This window comes from Bombina bombina, chromosome 5 (assembly GCF_027579735.1).
Source record: "Bombina bombina isolate aBomBom1 chromosome 5, aBomBom1.pri, whole genome shotgun sequence".
NCBI classification, from domain to species: domain Eukaryota; kingdom Metazoa; phylum Chordata; class Amphibia; order Anura; family Bombinatoridae; genus Bombina; species Bombina bombina.
The window spans coordinates 957566268-957587614 of record NC_069503.1 but is presented as its reverse complement, the minus strand read 5'-3'; the positions used below and the strand labels follow the sequence as shown (position 1 = coordinate 957587614).

At 37.4% G+C, this 21347-nt stretch overlaps 1 protein-coding gene across 1 annotated transcript; it reads right to left on the bottom strand.

Moving 5' to 3' along the window:
* Nucleotides 1-2593: 2593 nt before the first annotated feature.
* Nucleotides 2594-16747, bottom strand: LOC128661016 (fatty acid-binding protein, adipocyte). The gene is made up of 4 exons (XM_053715159.1): nucleotides 16592-16747; nucleotides 12781-12953; nucleotides 4240-4341; nucleotides 2594-2794 (listed from the first exon to the last, which is right to left on the bottom strand). Exons 1-4 carry the CDS (start codon nucleotides 16671-16673, stop codon nucleotides 2744-2746), a joined length of 408 nt encoding a protein of 135 aa, XP_053571134.1. The 5' UTR covers nucleotides 16674-16747; the 3' UTR covers nucleotides 2594-2743.
* Between the last annotated feature and the right edge of the window lie 4600 nt (nucleotides 16748-21347).

Genomic DNA, 21347 nt, shown 5'->3' with positions numbered 1-21347 from the left:
AATGCTTTTGGCGCCAAAAATGACGCCACATCCGGAACGCCGACATTTTTGGCGCAAAACAACGTCAAAAAAATGACGCAACTTCCGGCGACACGTATGACGCCGGAAACGGAAATGAATTTTTGCGCCAAAAAAGTCCGCGCCAAGAATGACGCAATAAAATGAAGCATTTTCAGCCCCCGCGAGCCTAACAGCCCACAGGGAAAAAAGTCAAATTTTTGAGGTAAGAAAAATATGATAATTAAAGCATAATCCCAAATATGAAACTGACTGTCTGGAAATAAGGAAAGTTGAACATTCTGAGTCAAGGCAAATGTTTGAATACATATATTTAGAACTTTATTTATAAAGTGCCCAACCATAGCTTAGAGTGTCACAGAAAATAAGACTTACTTACCCCAGGACACTCATCTACATGTTTGTAGAAAGCCAAACCAGTACTGAAACGAGAATCAGTAGAGGAAATGGTAAATATAAGAGTATATCGTCGATCTGAAAAGGGAGGTAAGAGATGAATCTCTACGACCGATAACAGAGAACCTTATGAAATAGACCCCGTAGAAGGAGATCATTGCATTCAAATAGGCAATACTCTCCTCACATCCCTCTGACATTCACTGCACGCTGAGAGGAAAACCGGGCTCCAACTTGCTGCGGAGCGCATATCAACGTAGAATCTAGCACAAACTTACTTCACCACCTCCCTTGGAGGCAAAGTTTGTAAAACTGATTTGTGGGTGTGGTGAGGGGTGTATTTATAGGCATTTTAAGGTTTGGGAAACTTTGCCCCTCCTGGTAGGAATGTATATCCCATACGTCACTAGCTCATGGACTCTTGTTAATTACATGAAAGAAAGTTTTAATACTCAGACTCTGTGTGAAAGGATGTTAGGTCAGAAGTAAATAGATATAAAGAGAGCAATCTGCATAAACATTAATTAAAATCATATCACAAGCTTCTGAGAAGAGACTGCATCCCTTAGACTAATATCCAGTGATATTTACCAATACCAGGAATGGGGGGGGGTTAAGAGAAGAATCTGATAATGTATGGAAAGCTGCAGCTACATTACAAGATTTTGAGAGTTTTTGGGGTGCAGCTGGAACAGTGGAAGCCAGATACCAGGATATAAAGCAGACAATGGGAGTTGAGGGACTGTAGTTAGTGTTCGAGCAAATCCATGAAGGAAAGAGCGATCAGCTACACAGGAAAGTTGACCTTTGGCTAATTTTGACCAGAGATCTAAGAAAAGTGAAGAAAAAAAAAAAGTTATTTCCCTCTGTCACAGGGGATGAGAAAGGAGTAGTGACAGAAAAGATAAAGCTGTGTAAGAGGCAGCAGAGTGAAACGGAAAACAAATTTTCCGTTTCACTAGCCAAGTGCCAAACAATTGTTTCACAAAAAAAAAAAAAAAAAAAAAAAAAAAAAAGGTCCCTTTCAAATGTACACACCAGTGTGTCCAAAACAGAAATGGTATTGCATCCATTAACTCAATGTTTTGTTCTTCATGATGCACGGTTAAATGTGACCACTTGCCATGATCTCTAGACTTGTGCATCTGCATCTCTCGCACCAATGTGTTTCAGCTCTTGCTGAAAACGCACCACTGGAGTGACATTTTCCACTTAACTGAGAAGTTATTGAATTCTTCCTACAATTTATTAAAAGGAAGGTAAAATTAATTTCTCTTTCCCCTAATCAGGAAAGATGTTTCATTGTCACCAATCTACATCATAGCTCCTGCTTTCAGACTGACCACACACTTTATTTACCATTCCTCAGTTTTGCATTACCAACACAGTTATAGAAATCTACTTTTTAACTCAGAAGCTTAGATACAAGGTAATTGTAAACTGCATCCTTCTCAGATCTTTTGACACTTTAATTTCAGGCAATCAGTGCTGACTCAACTCCATGGGCACAATGTTATTTATATGAAACATTAACACCCTCTAGCTGTTAAAAACTCAAATGCATTCAGATAAGAGGCAGACTTCAAGGGTTTAGAAATTCACATGAGCCTAGCTAGGTTTATCTTTCAACTAAGAGAACAAAGTAAATTTGATAAACATAAATTAGAAATTTGTTTAAAATGATATGCCCTATCGGAATCATAAAAGTTTAATTTGGACTTAACTATCCCTATAAACATCCTTTCATCTGTTATAGCTAACCATTTTCTGTGTCTAGCCTTGTTCCTTTGTGTTCCTGTAGGTTAGTGTGGGAAACCAATTACTAGAGTTAAAATTAAATTATCTATATCTATCAAATAAAATGCAAGAGCACATTCCACAAGCATGCAGATCCTATGGGGGGGGGGGTAAAAACTAAACCAGACCCACCCCCCAGAATACTTTTTAGTTGCTATAGAAGCTGTACGCAGACACATACCACTTACCTATTTTGCCATATGGATATGTTTCACAACTCACTGTGCAAGTAACCTTTCCTAAAAAAGGATAATTTGTACCTTTATTCCACAAACCAGATTTGCTCACCTGAGACCATACTGTCTCAAAAGTGCTTAAAGAGGTTGTTTTCCTTTAGCCACACAAGTTTAACAATTCACTTTCAATGAATCAGACAAGAATACTGGAGGCCAAAAACACTTTAATTTTATATCATGGCACATCCAACTGTTTACACCAATGCTATGTCACACATTCATATTGTACACAAGCCACTGGGATGAGTGCTCATTGAACTGAGCTTAGTTTAACTTCCAGACCAAGGCTGAAATTCTCATTTTTTCTCATAAACACGAACACATTTCACATCTCCAAAGATGCAGGTCTAGGGAGGAAAAAAAAATAAAAATAAATAGAAAATAAAAATGGCATTTTGTAAGAACATTCAAAATGATGAAGTCTCTGAAGACAGATTCAGCATAAAAGCTGCAGTGAGTTTTACATTTTAGTTTAACCTAGGAACCTATTCACATGCTAGTGAATTTAGACCAGCAAACAGTACAGTTTACCACCACTAAAAATGTGCTAGTATAATTACTTACACATTAAAATGCCATAAAAAAAAAAATAAAAAAAAACACACATTAGTATTTTTGAGAAGCTATCATCCTGAACGAACAATAAGGGTTCCAGATATTCATGTGTTCCATCACTATGGATCTCACTTTATTGAAGAGGGATATTAAACAGTGCCGCTTCAGTAAAAAGAAAAACTGAAAATTCAAGTAAACTTTAACAGATTGAGAATTTGTAAACAAGTTTAATAGTCTAGCCCAGTCCCCAGTGTATCACTGAGCTACCATTGCAAAAATTAAGATTTTACCTTATAACTTTTTAAGTATTGAATACATATTGCAATGATTTCTCTCAAGTAAAACACTGCTTAATGCTTTTTTATTACAACAATGAACAGACCGTTTAATATCCCTTTAAAGCAGTGTTCTCACTAGTGAATTGATCATTTAATTTAGGGACACAGAAACCAGCCTTGTATATAACATGTCTAGCTTTGATGTAGAAATGTTAGACTTTCTAAAGAACAATTTGACCAGATTTGATCTAATGGAAAACAAGTAGAACAGTTACCAGATACAGGGAAACCACTGAGGGGGCTATTTTAGCAACCCAACATTTTGCTTTTAGACACCATAAAAATGATTTTGAACTTAGTTTTATGATATACCAAGTATTCAATTTAAAAAAACAAAAAAAACCTTCACACATTACCAAATATGTTAGAAGTCCATTAAGACTACAGCACAGCGGTGTAGTGTGTTTCAAACACTGTTTGAAACACCAGACCTAAAAGCTTTAGGGGGTTAGCCTTAAAGGGACACTGGACCCAAATTTTGATTCGGATAGAGCATGCAATTTTAAACATTCTAATTTACTCCTATTAATTTCTTTGTTCTCTTGCTTTCTTTATTTGAAAAAGGTATTTAAGCTATTTTTTGGTTCAGAACCATGGAAAGCACTTGTTTATTAGTAGGTGAATTTACACACCAATCAGCAAGAACAGTGTTCACCAAAAATGGGCCGGCATCTATACTTACATTTCAAATGAAGATACCAAGAGAATGAAAAGAATTTAATAGGAGTAAATTAGAAAGTTGCTTAAAAAAACTGCATGAGCTATCTGAAGCACGATAGAAAAAAAATTTGGGTTCAGTGTACCTTTATCTTGGCTGTACTAAAATTATTATTCTTAATTATCCAGAATTACATTTAACTTGTTAATGCCCTCCACAATGTACCCGAGGAGTCACTTACCGCTATTAGCTCAGAATTTTTCACTTCTCGTGTTATTTTAGTCTCTTTATCATCCCATTTCTGCGTCTGACATAATACACCATTTTCTAAAGTCACTATTGTCTAAATGAAGACAAAGAAACACAAAACCAAAATTTTAATGGCAAGATAATGGACTTTATAAAGAGGTCTCACAAAACTGTAGAAAATATGGATATCTAATCTAAACAAATCCAGTGTGATTTACAAATTGTAGGTGGTATCGCCATTGGAGAAGGAACACCTAGAAACGCATGCAGATTTCACATTAAACACAGCTAAACTTATGCCAAACACAAGTGAGGCACCAACTATATTTGAAAGGCAGTTAAAAAAAATAAAAAAATTAAACTTTAAAGATTTACGTTGTGAAACAAAGTATTACAGAATCTAACATTTGATGGTATATACACTTTTTAACCCCTTAAGGACAAGGCCATTTTTCAATTTCTTTCCCTTAAAGGGACATGAAACCCACATTTTTTTATTTCATGCTTTAGAAAGAGCATGTCATTTTAAACAACTTTCTAATTTACTTCTATTATCCAATTTGCTTCATTCTCGATATGACTTGCTGAAAAGCATATCTAGATATGCTCAGTAGCTGCTTATTGGTTACTGCACATAGAGGCCTCATGTGATTGGCTCACATGTGCATTGCTATTTCTTCAAAGGATATCTAAAGAATTGATCAAATTAGATAATAGAAGTGAATTGGAAAGTTGTTAAACTTTCATGATTCAGATAGGGCGTGTAATTTTAAATTTTGACTAGACTGTCCCTTTAAGGAACAGGGCTAATTTTACATTACTGCGGTGTTTGGCTGTAATTTTCCTCTTACTCATTTACTGTACCCACACATATACCGTTTTGCCATTAAATGGACTTTCTAAAGATACCATTATTTGCATCATCTTATAATTTACTATAAAAAAAAAAAAATTATAAAAATATGAGAAAAAAAAAAAAACAATTTATGTAAGAACTTACCTGATAAATTAAATTCTTTCATATTAGCAAGAGTCCATGAGCTAGTGACGTATGGGATATACATTCCTACCAGGAGGGGCAAAGTTTCCCAAACCTCAAAATGCCTATAAATACACCCCTCACCAAACCCACAAATCAGTTTAACGAATAGCCAAGAAGTGGGGTGATAAGAAAAAAAAGTGTGAAAGCATATAAATAAGGAATTTGAATAATTGTGCTTTATACAAAAAAAAATCATAACCACCACAAAAATGGTGGGCCTCATGGACTCTTGCTAATATGAAAGAAATGAATTTATCAGGTAAGTTCTTACATAAATTAAGTTCTTTCATGTAATTAGCAAGAGTCCATGAGCTAGTGACATATGGGATAATGACTACCCAAGATGTGGATCTTTCCACGCAAGAGTCACTAGAGGGGGAGGGATAAAATAAAGACAGCCAATTCCGCTGAAAAATAATCCACACCCAAAATAAAGTTTAAATTATAAGCAGAAGATTCAAACTGAAAACAGCTGCCTGAAGTACTTTTCTACCAAAAACAGCTTCAGAAGAAGAAAATACATCAAAATGGTAGAATTTAGTAAAAGTATGCAAAGACCAAATTGCTGCTTTGAAAATCTAATCAACCGAATCATTCCTAAACGCCCAGGAAGTAGAAACTGACCTAGTAGAATGAGCTGTAATCCTTTAACAGAGTTTTACCCGACTCGACATAAGCATGATGAATTAAAGATTTCAACCAAGATGCCAAAGAAATGGCAGAGGCCTTCTGACCTTTCCTAGAACCGGAAAAGATAACAAATAGACTAGAAGTCTTTCTGAAATTCTTAGTAGCTTCAACATAATATTTCAAAGCTCTAACTACATCCAAAGAATGCAATGATCTCTCCTTAGGATTAGGACACAATGAAGGAACCACAATTTCTCTACTAATGTTGTTAGAATTCACAACCTTAGGTAAAAATTTAAAAGTTCGCAACACCGCCTTATCCTGATGAAAAATCAGAAAAGGAGAAACCTTTATCCAAACCATCCTGAAGAAATTGTAAAATTCTCGGAATTCTAAAAGAATGCCAAGAAAAATGATGAGAAAGACACCAAGAAATATAAGTCTTCCAGACCCTATAATATATCTCCCTAGATACAGATTTACGAGCCTGTAACATAGTATTAATCACAGAGACAGAGAAACCTCTTTGACTAGGAATCAAGCGTTCAATCTCCATACCTTTAAATTTAAGGATTTGAGATCCTGATGGAAAAAAGGACCTTGTGACAGAAGGTCTGGCCTTAACGGAAGAGTCCACGGTTGGCAAGAGGCCATCCGGACAAGACCCGCATACCAAAACCTGTGAGGCCATGCTGGAGCTACCAGCAGAACGAGCATTCCTTCAGAATCTTGGAGATTACTCTTGGAAGAAGAACTAGAGGCGGAAAGATATAGGCAGGATGATACTTCCAAGGAAGTGACAATGCATCCACTGCTTCCGCTTGAGGATCCCTGGATCTGGACAGATACCTGGGAAGTTTCTTGTTTAGATGAGAAGCCATCAGATCTATTTATGGAAGTCCCCACATTTGAACAATCTGAAGAAATACCTCTGGGTGAAGAGACCATTCGCCCAGATGTAACGTTTGGCGGCTGAGATAATCCGCTTCCCAATTGTCTATACCTGGGATATGAACCGCAGAAACTAGACAGGAACTGGATTCCGCCCATACCAGAATTCGAGATACTTCCTTCATAGCCAGAGAACTGCGAGTCCCTCCTTGATAGATGTATGCCACAGATGTGACATTGTCCGTCTGAAAACAAATGAACGACTCTCTCTTTAGAAGAGGCCATGACTGAAGAGCTCTGAAAATTGCACGGAGTTCCAAAATATTGATCGGTAATCTCACCTCCTGAGATTCCCAAACCCCTTGTGCTGTCAGAGACCCCCAAACAGCTCCCCAACCTGTCAGACTTGCATCTGTTGAAATTAGTCCAGGTCGGAAGAACAAAAGAAGCCCCCTGAACTAAACGATGGTGATCTGTCCACCACAGAGAGTGTCTTACAATCGGTGTTAAAGATATTGAGATATCTTTGTGTAATCCCTGCACCACTGGTTCAGCATACAGAGCTGAAGAGGTCGCATGTGAAAACGAGCAAAGGGGATTGCATCCAATGCTGCAGTCATAAGACCTAGAATTTCCATGCATAAAGTTACCGAAGGGAATGATTGTGACTGAAGGTTTCGACAAGCTGATATCAACTTTAGACGTCTCTTGTCTGTCAAAGACAGAGTCATGGACACTGAATCTATCTGAAAACCTAAAAAGGTTACCCTTGTCTGAGGAATCAATGAACTTTTCGGTAAATTGATCCTCCAACCATGATCTTGAAGAAACAACACAAGTCGATTCGTATGAGATTCTGCTAAATGTGAAGACTGAGCAAGTACCAAGATATCGTCCAAATAAGGAAATACCACAATACCCTGTTCTCTGATTACAGACAGAAGGGCACCGAGAACCTTTGTAAAAATTCTTGGAGCTGTTGCTAGGCCAAACGGCAGAGCCACAAACTGGTAATGCTTGTCTAGGAAAGAGAATCTCAGAAACTGATAGCTATCTGGATTAATCGGAATATGCATCCTGTAAATCTTTTGTGGACATATAATGCTCTTGCTGAACAAAAGGCAGGATAGTCCTTATAGGTTACCATTTTGAATGTTGGTATCCTTACATAACGATTCAATATTTTTAGATCCAGAACTGGTCTGAAGGAATTCTCCTTCTTTGGTACAATGAAGAGATTTGAATAAAACCCCAGCCCCTGTTCCAGAACTGGTATAATTACTCCAGCCAACTCTAGATCTGAAACACATTTCAGAAATGCTTGAGCCTTCGCTAGGTTTACTGGGACACGGGAAAGAAAAAAATCTCTTTGCAGGAGGCCTTATCTTGAAGCCAATTCTGTACCCTTCTGAAACAATGTTCTGAATCCAGAGATTGTGAACGGAATTGAACCAAATTTCTTTGAAAAAACGTAATCTGCCCCCTACCAGCTGAGCTGGAATGAGGGCCGCACCTTCATGTGGACTTGGGAGCTGGCTTTGGTTTTCTGAAAGGCTTGGATTTATTCCAGACTGGAGATGGTTTCCAAACTGATACCGCTCCTGAGGATGAAGGATCAGGCTTTTGTTCCTTGTGACAAAAGGAACGAAAACGATTAGACCTAAATTTACCTTTAGATTTTTTTATCCTTTGGTAAAAAAGTTCCTTTCCCTCCAGTAACAGTTGAGATAATAGAATCCAACTGAGAACCAAATAATTTATTACCCTGGAAAGAAAAGGGAAAGCAAAGTTGACTTAGAAGACATATCTGCATTCCAAGTTTTAAGCCATAAAACTCTTCTAGCTAAAATAGCTAGAGACATATACCTGACATCAACTCTAATGATATCAAAGATGGCATCACAAATAAAATTAGCATGTTGTAGAAGAATAATAATGCTATGAGAATTATGATCTGTTACTTGTTGCGCTAAAGCTTCTAACCAAACGGTTGAAGCTGCAGCAACATCCGCTAAAGATATAGCAGGTCTAAGAAGATTACCTGAACACAAGTAAGCTTTTCTTAGAAAGGATTCAATTTTCCTATCTAAAGGATCCTTAAAGGAAGTACCATCTGCCGTAGGAATAGTAGTACGCTTAGCAAGAGTAGAGACAGCCCCATCAACCTTAGGGATTTTGTCCCAAAATTCTAATCTGTCAGATGGCACAGGATATAAATGCTTAAAACGTTTAGAAGGAGTAAATGAATTACCCAAATTATTCCATTCCCTGGAAATTACTTCAGAAATAGCACCAGGGACAGGAAAAACTTCTGGAATAACTACAGGAGATTTAAAAACCTTATCTAAACTTTTAGATTTAGTATCAAGAGGACTAGAATCCTCAATTCTAATGCAATTAGGACTTCTTTAAGTAAAGAACGAATAAATTCCATTTTAAATTAATAAGATTTATCAGCATCAACCTCTGAGACAGAATCCTCTGAATCAGAAGAACCAATATCAGTATCAGAATGATGATGTTCATTTAAAAATTCATCTGAAAAATGAGAAGTTTTAAAAGACTTTTTACGTTTACTAGAAGGAGGAATAACAGACATGGCCTTCTTAATGGATTTAGAAACAAAATCTCTTATGTTATCAGGAACACTGAGTATTAGATGTTGACGGAACAGCAACAGGTAATGTAACAGTACTAAAGGAAATATTATCTGCATTAGCAAGTTTGTCATGACAAACAATACAAACAGCTGGAGGAACAGATACCAAAAGTTTACAGCAGATACACTTAGCTTTGGTAGCTCCAGCACCAGGCAGGGATTTTCCAGAAGTATCTTCTGACTCAGCTTCAACGTGGTACATCTGGCAAAATGTAATAGAAAAAACAAAGCAAAATTGATCATATTCCTTAAATGACAGTGTCAGGAATGGGAAAAAAAAATGCCATAGAACAAGCTTCTAGCAACCAGAAGCACAAAATAATGAGACTTAAATAATGTGGAGACAATAGTGACGCCCATATTTTTTTAACGCCAAAAAAGACGCCCACATTATTTGGCGCCTAAATGCTTTTGGCACCAAAATGACGCCACATCCGGAACGCCGACACCTTTGGCGCAAAAAAAACGTCAAAAATGACGCAACTTCCGGCGACACATATGACGCCGGAAACAGAAAAAAAAATTTGCGCCAAAAAAGTCCGCGCCAAGATTGACGCAATAAAATGAAGCATTTTCAGCCCCCGCGAGCCTAACAGCCCACAGGGAAAGTTAAATTTTTAAGGTAAAAAAAAAAAAAAAAAGTATTCATATGCATTATCCCAAATATGAAACCGACTGTCTGAAATAAGGAACGTTGAACATCCTGAGTCAAGGCAAATAAATGTTTGAATACATATATTTAGAACTTTATATGAAAGTGCCCAACCATAGCTTAGAGTGTCACAGAAAATAAGACTTACTTACCCCAGGACACTCATCTACATGTAGTAGAAAGCCAAACCAGTACTGAAACGAGAATCAGCAGAGGTAATGGTATATATAAGAGTATATCGTTGATCTGAAAAGGGAGGCAAGAGATGAATCTCTAAGACCGATAACAGAGAACCTATGAAATAGACCCCGTAGAAGGAGATCATTGAATTCAAATAGGCAATACTCTCCTCACATCCCTCTGACATTCACTGCACGCTGAGAGGAAAACGGGCTCCAACCTGCTGCGGAGCGCATAACGTAGAATCTAGCACAAACTTACTTCACCACCTCCATAGGAGGCAAAGTTTGTAAAACCGATTTGTGGGTGTGGTGAGGGGTGTATTTATAGGCATTTTGAGGTTTGGGAAACTTTGCCCCTCCTGGTAGGAATGTATATCCCATACGTCACTAGCTCATGTACTCTTGGCTAATTACATGAAACACTTTTTCTAACTTTGACCCCCAAAATCTGTTACACATCTGCAACCACCAAAAAACTCCCAATGTTTACATGCTCTTTGCAAGTTATAGGACAATAAGAACAAGTAGCACTTTGCTATTTCCAAACCACTTTTTTCCAAATTTGCGCTAGTTACATTGGGACACTGATATCTTTCAGGAATCCCTGAATATCCCTTGACATGTATATATATTTTTTTTAGAAGACATCCCAAAGTATTGATCTAGGCCCATTTTAGTATATTTCATGCCACCATTTCACTGCCAAATGAGATCAAATTAAAAAATTCACTTTTTCACTGAAATTATTTGCCAAGAACTTGTGCAATTATGGCATAAATGGTTGTAAACGCTTCTCTGGGATCCCCTTTGTTCAGAAATGGCAGACATTTGGCTTTGGCATTGCTTTTTGGTAATTAGAAGGCTGCTAAATGCCACTGCGCACCACACGTGAATGCCCAGCAGTGAAGGGGTTAATTAGGGAGCATGTAGGGAGCTTCTAGGGTTAGTTTTAGTGTAGTAGACAACCCCAAGTATTGATCTAGGCCCATCTTGGTATATTTCATGCCACCATTTCCCCGCCAAATGCAATAAAAAAAAAAACCACATGTTCACTTTTTCACACTTAGGTTTCTCACTGAAATTATTTACAAACAGCTTCTGCTATTATGGCACAAATGGTTGTAAATGCTTCTCTAGGATCCCCTTTGTTCAGAAATAGCAGACATATGGCGTTGCTTTTTGGTAATTATAAGCCGCTAAATACCGCTGCGCATCACACGTGAATTATGTCTAGAAGTTAAGGGGTTAATTAGGTAGCTTAAAGGGTTAATTTTAGCTTTAATGTAGAGATCAGCCTCCCACATAGCTCTCTTCCCTACCCCACGATTGTCTCTCACCCCCCCCCCCCCTGCTCTCTACCTTATTGGTAGCCATCTTTGGTACTGGCAGCTGTCTGCCAGTACCCAGTTTACTAAAAAAAAAAAAAACATTTTTTTACTGTAGTGTAGCTTCCCCCCAGCCAAAGAGCAACCCCCCCCACCTCCCAGATCCCTTAGATGTCTTTAAATGTATAATTGTTTTATCCCACTTATTTTTTTACATTTCTGTAGTGTAGCCGTTCCCACCCAGTGCACGCACCCGCCCTCCCGTGCGCCCCCCTCCATGTCATAGCACACATCGATGGCCGCCCACTGCAGCTCCCACCCACGATACCAGCCATCGATGTCGGGTGCAGAGAGGCTCTCTGCATCGGATGGCCAAGGGGTGTTCTTGCAGGATGCCTCAATATCGAGGCATCATTGCAATAACCAGAAAGCGGCTGGAAGTGAGCAGGATCGCTTCCAGCCGCTTTAAACCCCTAATTTCTTACAGGGTACGTTTCTGGTCTTTAAAGACCAGGTTGTGTGTGACGTACCCTGTACGACATGTGTCGTTAAGGGGTTAAATACTTTTATAGTTTACCAAGTATAATAGAATGGTGCAATTTCCAAATTTACTTATATCAAAATCATGGAAAACTTGTGGAAATTAAACCCAATTTTTTTCATGATTCAGACAGAACAACTTTAAATATTCCAATTTACTTCTATTTTTGAAATTTGCTTCATTTTTAGTTATCTTTTGTTAAAGAAATAGCAGTGCACATGGGTGAGCCAATCACAGGAGGCACCTGTGTGCAGCCACCAATCACCAACGGTTAAGCCTATCTAGATATGCTTTTCTGCAAAGGAAGCAAATTAAATTGAAGTTAGAAAATAGTTTAAAATTTTGGGTTTCATGTCCCTTAAATTTTCCACACAAAAAAAAAAAAAAAAAAAAAAAAAAAAATAAACATAAAAAAAAAAAAGTTCCCAGGTACCAGTGCAGAGGACTGGCTGAAGATTTCCCAAGCCTAGTATTTAGTAATAGTGGTGACTTCAACTCATTTTTAGATGTAATAGAGCAAGAACCCACATAGTAATTGACATTCATTGCAGTGGTTCATTAATTTTATTCAGAAGGTTTTGACTTTTTAAAAAAGGGCACACAAAACTAACCTTTGTTTTTCTGCCATCAGGTGTCTCTTCATCAAACTCTTGACCCAGCTTGAAACTAAATTCTGATTTTTTGAAAGTGCTCTCTGTCCTCACTGTCCACACCCCATCATTACAAGATATGATCACATCAGGTTTCAGAGTTCCAGCAGCTTTCCGGGTTATCATGCTAACACCTGAAAAGGAAAGGAGGGAGAAACGAATTAAAGCCACCAGTCAACATATACTTGTTTAAAGTCAGCCATTATTTTCTAGGGATAGACTAAGAGCCTGATTCTCAAACTCATTGGCATAGAGAGAATTCTGCTTATTTTACTGAGCATATTGTAAAAGTAGTGTCTCTCCTTAAAGCATATTAGTGGACTCTCCGGAATGAGATGCTTAGTTCTCAAGGTAAAAATGGTCTTAAAAACACAAGCCCTGAGGGGCTTTGCAATACAGAACAAGCATCTTCTAGAATCTGCCAAACTAGAGAGCTTCAGAGAATCAGGACCCAAGCATCTGAAAATAGACATTAAATTGTGAAGGGAAGAAACTTTCAGATTTGTTAACATTTAATGTCCCTACACAAGACAAAAAAAAAAAAAAAAAAAAAATCCAAGCAGCCCAGGTCATACAAAACAAGGGTTTGTCAACATTTTAGCCCATTCTTAAAATTTAGTAGATACAATGTAACTACTAATCAAAGCAGTAAATTATCTTAGAATTTTGCCTTTAACCCCTAACAACCAGGGACGTACCATGTACATAAAGGGTTTTTTGGCCTGTAATAGTGCGGGTCTCACTGCCAGCAGCAAGACTGGCGCTATAACAGGGAAGGTTTAAATAGGGTAGTCTTGCTGTTGGTGGTAAGACTGGCGCTATTACATTTAAAAAGCCAGAGATGTACAGGGTATGTCATGGTTAAAGGGACAGTCAACACCAGAATTTTTTGTTTAAAAAAAATAGATAATCCCTATTAGTCATACCCCAGTTTTGCATAACCAACAGTTATAATTACACATGTTTACCTTGTATTACTTTGTATCTAAGCTTCTGCCCCCTTATTTCAGTTCTTTTGACAGACTTATTTTAGCCAATCAGTGCTCACTCCTAGGTCACTTCACATGCATGAGCTCAATATTATCTATATGAAACAAATGAACTAATGCCCTCTGGTCAAAATGCATTCAGATTAGAGGCAGTCTTCAAGGTCTAATAAATTAGCATATGAACCTCCTAAATTTAGCTTTCAACTAAGAATACCAAAAGAACAAAGCGACATTGGTGATAAAAGTAGATTGGGAAGTTGTTTTAAATTACATTGCCTATTTAAATCATGAAATTCTTTGGGACTTTACTGTCCGTTTAAATATATTAAAAAAAAAAAAAAAAAAAACAGTGTATGCCAACATTAAACTGAACCCAGGAAAATCACTGCACTAAGTACTTTGAGAAAGCTTGTAAGAATTTTTTTTTTTTTTTCTTATTATTGGTTTGCCTCACTTTAAAGGGCCATAACAGTTGGGGGAGGAAGCTACCTTTATTTTAGCATGGGCTAACTGCTAACCTAAGAGCCTCCGGCTGCCCAATGAGTTGACATTTCCATCTCTTAGCCAATAGCCGTGCTAGACATACGACACTGTGGTATGCTAGCGCAGCTATTCACTAAGAGGTTTAAAAAATTGAAATTTCTTAGCTGTGTCGTAGGCTTAGGTTAGCAGAGCCCAAGGACAAAATAAGGTGATTTTTACAGTTTTGTGGGGGTTATTTTGTTTGTTTTTTAAGCTCAATGTCACTTGTGCTGGTAAATCATAGCATTTTTTGAAACACTAGGATTTTCCATCACTTAAAGGACCAGTAAATACAGTAGATTTGCATAATCAAATGCATGATAAAAAGACAATGCAATAACATAGTATAGTGTAAACTTCAAATGAGTAGTAGATTTTCCCCCCCAAATTCTTTTAAAGTTTTCTCTATCACTCCCTCTGTATCAGGTGACAGCCATCAGCCAATCACAAATGCATAGTCTGATTTTTTGCACATGCTTAGTAGGAGCTTTTGGCTGAAAAGTGTAAATATAAATAGACTGCACATTTTGTTAAAGTAAATTGCATGCTCTGAATCATGAAAGTAATTTTCACTGGAGTGTTTTTACATTGTCATCATAAGAACTTTGAAAGTATTAAAGCATTTTGAATAACTGCATGCCTTGGATATTCAGGTGCCTTTTTGCATAGATGGTGGAAAAACTACACACCTGAAGCAATGTAGGCTACAGACAATCTACCAAATCACTGCAACATAACAGATCACAGTCCTGTAATAAACAGACAAATCTGCAAAACATTCTGAATATATTAACACCTAGTTTGATGCAATTCTATTTAAGACTAAACAATTACCACTTCCCTTGTTTGGAGGAGCCACTACACTGTAATACATACTGTATGGCACTATCGTTATCAAAACTTTCATTGTTTTGTAGTACCTTATCACCTCTACTGAGGCCCATTAGGAACAGAAATTAGCAGGGTTGGGCTTGAAAAGCTTGCCTTGTGCACTTCTATTTCTTAGAATTGGAAAGCCCACAATTTACATAGTTAAGGTGATGTTAAAATTTCCCCTTTGTATACATTGATACAGAATGTTAGTAATATTTTAGCAGGAGCATCTTTGTACTGTGGTGCCATTTTAAAGACTAGAGTATTTATAGTCAATGCTTTGCTGCTTAAGGAGGGTCAGTCTACGCTAGAATTTTTATTGTTTAGAGAAATAATCCATTTATATTACCCATGCCCCAGTTTTGCATGGCCAACACTGTCCTATTAATATACTATTTAGTTCTGTAAATACCTTGTATGTAAGACTCTTCAGACTGCCCCCTTATTTCAGCTCGTTTGACACTTGCATTTTAGCCAATCAATGCCTTCTCATAGGTAACTCCACCGGCATGATCACAAAGTTATCTATATGGCACACAGCAACTAACACCCTCTAGCTGTGAAAAACCTGTCACAATTCATTCAGATAAGAGGCAGCCTTCAAAGGATTAGAAGTTAGCAGATGAGCCTAAATAGGTTCAGCTTTCAATTAGAATACCAGGAGAACAAGGCAAATGTGATGATAAAAGTAAATTGTTAGGTTGTTAAAAAATGACATGCCCTATCTGAATCATGAAAGTTTAATTCTGACTAGAATGTCCCTTTAATTTAAAAACTGAAAGACCCAAAGGAAATGCCAAAGTGTTTTAGTTAATCATTTTAGCAGACAAATTCTTGAGGGGGGGGGGGGGACAAAAAAAAAAAAAAAAAAAGATTTTTTTATATATATTCAAGGGGGGGGAGAATATATATATATATTAATATTAAAGTGGAGCAAACAGGGTTTCACAGTCTATTGGTAGAGAGGAACAAGCCATCATTAGAAAATGCAGAAGATTTGGTAAACAAAACATAAAATGTTATTAGCTATCTATCCCGCGCTGTTAGGTGATGCTGAACAGGTGCAACTAATAGAATGAGAAATAGTCACGGTGCACCTTAACCATGCTAAAGGCACCTTATAAAGGGGTTGGAGTGGAACAAAAAGTCACTTACCCTTTAGTTAATTGCACTCTTGGCTTTAAGTCTCTTGCTACCAAAATTGTATCTCCAGGTACTATGACTTAATGCGTTTAAAGAGGTTTTTTGCTATCGTAGTTTAAACATAAGTTTACTATTGAACTGTTTTGTAAAAAATAAAAATATATTTTTTTTAAAGCTTTAAATCTGTTGCAAAAGACTATTTTAATGAGGTGGAGCTACATACTATTTACATATAAGCAACTTACCGATACCCTCCATATACTTATCGAAATTTTCTTTGTCGTTTTTGACTAATTTCCAGCATCCCAGGAACGCCGACTCACACATGTTCACTATCTGAGGGGAACCAGTGAAGTTCTCTAGAAGTCAAAGTCAAGTAGAGAGTGAGGACGAGAGGGAGATGGGGTTTATAAAGCAGAGTAAGGGCAGTGCTGTCTGACGTCACGCGCATCCATTGAGCAACAAAAACCTCCCTCTCATTAGAGCTGACTCAGGTGATCTTGAGAAAACTCTATTGAAGGTGTAACAAGATCTTGCTTGTTATAACTCCATTTCCTCAAATTGTAGTTTATTCCACACCCACCCTGTATGTTATGACAAAGGGGGGAGGGGGTTTTCATGTATCCCTTGTAAGCATCTTTCAAATTGCTGTGCGTTTTTGCTAATATACTTTACCGGGTGCCATTGTTTATGCTGTGATTTCCCACAAGTGTACTGAGCACAGTAAGAAACAATACATGGTTTATAAGCTTAGCAGCTTGACTAAATAAAAGCACAGATTTTAACCATTTCACTCCTAAACTATTTCATATAATGATGATGCCATATTTTTTATTTCATTTTACATGAACTGCATTGAGCAGCTTAAACACTTTTTTTCTTAAAGTTTCCCTCCACACAAATCACACCTTAGGTTTTTTTTTTTGGTTTTTTTTTCAAAAATAACTTTGCAGGAACATTTAAAGGGATATGAAACCCAACAATTTTCCTTTGTGATTCAGACAGTGCATACTATTTTATAAAAGTTTACAATTTACTTCTTTTATTAAATGTGCTTCCTTCCCATGATATTCTGGGTTGAAGAGATACTAGGTAGGTATCTGAAGAACTACATGACAGGAAAATGCTGCCATCTAGTGCTCTTGCAAATGTATAAAATTGTTGCAAAACTGCTGCCATATAGTGCTCCAGAAATGGGCTGGCTACTAAGCATACGTCCCTGCTTTTCAAAAAAATACCAAGAGAACGAAGAAAAACTGGTAATAGAAGTAAATTAGATAGTTGTTTAAAATTGCATGATCTATCTGAATCATGAAATTAAAAATGGGTTTTATATCCCTTTAAATCTGGAGCTAAATTTTTGCATCAGTTGTAATTATTTCATTCCTTAAATAAAGATAGCAAGAGAACAAAGAAAAATTGATAACAGGAGTAAATTAGAAAGTTGCTTAAAATTGCATGCTGTATCTGAATAACAAAATAAAAAAATTGGGTTCAGTGTCCCTTTAATATTTCAAACACTTTTCACCAAGATTTAGCAGAGCTCCTAATTGTCCTGAATCTTCATTTGGGAGCTCTTCCTTACTGTCCCAGTATCTAGAAGTTAATTCAGGGAGGTTCTATCCATGCCCTAGACTCCCCTGACCTAAACCCATAGAATACACAACCCCACCAACAAAATGACCTACCTCATCCCTGAAACACCCATGCTCCCATTAAAGGGATATAAAACCCAAACATTTTCTTTTGTGATTCAGATAGAGCATACTATTTTTACAAAGATTCCAATTTACTTCTATTATAAATTTGCTTTGTTCCCATGATATTCTGTGTTTAAGACATACGTAGGTAGGCATCTGGAGCACTAAATGGCAGGAAATTGTGCTGTCATATAGTGCTCTTGCAAATGAATAACATTCTTGCAAAACTGCTGACATATAGCGCTCCGGAATTGGACTGGCTCCTAATCATATGTCCCTGCTTTTCAAAAGATACCAAAAGAACGTAGAAAAATTTAAAATAGAAATAAAATAGAAAGTTGTTTAAAATTGCATGCTCGGTCTGAATCATTCAATTATGAAAATGATCCAAAGAGCACCCATCACGCCACCTATAGGTCTCCCTTAGCCTCTATGTACCAGATTGCATCTGAGAAAGGTGAATATGATTTAGGATTAAATATATAAATTACTATTTGAACATTTAGAAAATGTGTTATATTTTGTCACTTTGCAGCATTTTTAAATGTACACAGAAAATGAATAGGAATAAAATATACATCAATAAAAATATATTAGATACATTACATTGTAGAGGGGTGAGTGACTTTTCTGCTTCCCCTGTCCAAACTCACTTAAAGGAACATGGTACTCAAAGATTTATCTGCTCTATTTAAAACAAAAGGTTTTGGCATTGTAGAGCTTTGTGTTTTGAAAAATGTGTGTTCCTGTGATGAATACACATTACAGTGAGCCAATAAGCAGCCTCAGGACTCAGTCACACAGTTATTGTTGCTGTTTCTCATGCACACACACCTCTAGCACAACTCCCTTCTTCAAAATGATGAGCCTTGTAGAAAATTTCTTTGATGAAATGGATTTTTTAGAGTTGCCAAATTTTTTAGAGTTACCAAAACTCTGAAATGGATTTTTTAGAGTTGCATAGCACCCCTAGAATTGCTACTGGGTGCAGTGCATAACTTAAAGATAGTATTATAACTTTTTAAACATTAATTAGTATTAGTAAGGCCTTGACAAATTCTGGATACCCAGGCAGTAAAATATGGCCCTAGCTTGGACCCTTCCCTCCCCATCAACACCCTACAAATGGCACTGACAGAGGCAGTGTACCACACTCTGGTAACCTGAACCCAGTGGACTCATTGATGTAAAAATAAAATGCTCTAATTTGTTAAGACGTTTTATTTTAGCACAAATATCCCTTGCAAACTATTGGCAAGATTACGAGCGGTGCGCTAACTGTAGCACAAATGCGACATGGTTTTGTTTTAGGCTCCCTATAGCGTCATCAGCCTCTCTAGCCTCACCAGTCCCTATGTTATTAAATAGTAACAGTTAGCGAACCACTCGTAATCTAGGCGTATGTGTTTAACCCCCTTAACGTGGTTAAACACATAGCTAAAATCCCACTTGCAGATCCAAAGTAACACACAAGTGATAGGTGGCTACACATGTAAGACACTCCTAAGTGGCTAAATGGCAGTTTCCAACTCAGGAGCTATAATATGTGTTGTGGCAGCTTTTGCAAGGCTGGATCTAATGCCTAGAGCCAACTGTAGGGGGTCCTAGTGGAAGTTTGTTATTTAGTAATATAAGTATTATTTAAAGGAGCAGTGAACGCAGTAGAATTGCATAATTAACACGTGCATAATAAAGACAATGATTTAACACCTAGTCTGAATTTCAAATAAACAGTAGATTTTTTTTTTAAATCTTTATTTAGTACCGACAATGTGTACAGCATACAAAAAAGAAAAAAAAAGTAAAGGGATAAGTATATCAATTAGACGCCACGCAGGGCGCATAGCAAAGAAAAAAGCATAAGAATATACACGGTACCATGTTCATTTTCATTATCATTTCCTTTCAGTGTACACATTGTAGGGGGTTTTAAATTTTAACTAATAAAAAAAAGAGAAAAATACAAAACAAAGAAAACACCACATTGTGGGATGATAATTTACAATGCAAGAAAACATTTTCTATTAGTAAAAGTTATCTTGTTATTATTTAGCGTATACAGATGCCTATAAGACTGACCAACAAAATGTGATAGTAGCCTAATCCTCCCCTCTCTCTACTCCTCAAGGTACCAGGGCCACCACTAGAAATTGTGGGGCCCCTGACTTAACCATTGATCAGCCCCCCCCCCCCCCCCTCCTTTGACATGTGCAATTTTTGACCAAGTGACTAAAACGTATATGCACTTTATTCTTAAGTGTGTATTTAAACTTGGAAATGTTGTAAAGGTAGTAACATACAAACACACAGACACACTCATACACTGAAACACACACACACACTCACACATAAGGATTCACATATAGAGGCTGAATTATCTAATGTCTGTCGGACCTGATCCGACAGTGATGATCAGGTCAGACAGACATTGCTGAATGCGGAGAGCAATACGCTCTCCGTATTCAGCATTGTACCAGCAGCTCACAAGAGCTGCTGGTGCAAAGCCGCCCACTGCAGACTCGCAGCCAATGTACCGCCAGCAGGGAGGTGTCAATCAACCGTACTTGATCGGGTTGAATTGTGGCGATTCCTGTCCGCCTCATCAGAGCAGGCGGACGGGGTTATGGAGCAGCGGTCTTTAGACCGCTGCTTCATAACTGGTGTTTCTGGCGAGTCTGAAGACTTGCCAGAAACACGGGCCCTCAAGCTCCATACGGAGCTTGATAAATGGGCCTCATAGACATTCTAGAAGACACGCAAAGAAACACACTCAGACACCCAAACAGACACTCAGCACTTGTTTACATTGACCTGACAAGTAATGAGGTAAACTACAGTTTTGTTAAAAAAAAGGAGATTTAGAAAACAAAATATGGAGTTCTGATTATCTTTTTGTAAAGGAAGATGACAACTAAATTATGACAACAGCATGCAGTGGCTGAAAGGAAGGGCCCTGAACTGCCTAAACAATAATTTAAAGGTTAATTGGTGGAGTGGTGACTTCCGGAAAGGTCTTGTTAGTCTCAAAGTCTGTAGAAAGATGTGAATAATCAGTAGTAAGGTCAAAATGTCCTAAAAAGGAACAGACAATGGACACACACACACAAACTCAAATTTGCACATACACCCAAGGAAACACAGACAGAGACAGCCTCAGAAAACACACAAAGACATACACACAAACACAGAGACACCAACAGAAAACACACAGACATACACACACACAGAGACAACCACATAAAACACAGAAAGACATACATACACACACCCTCACTGAGACATCCACAGAAAACACACAAAT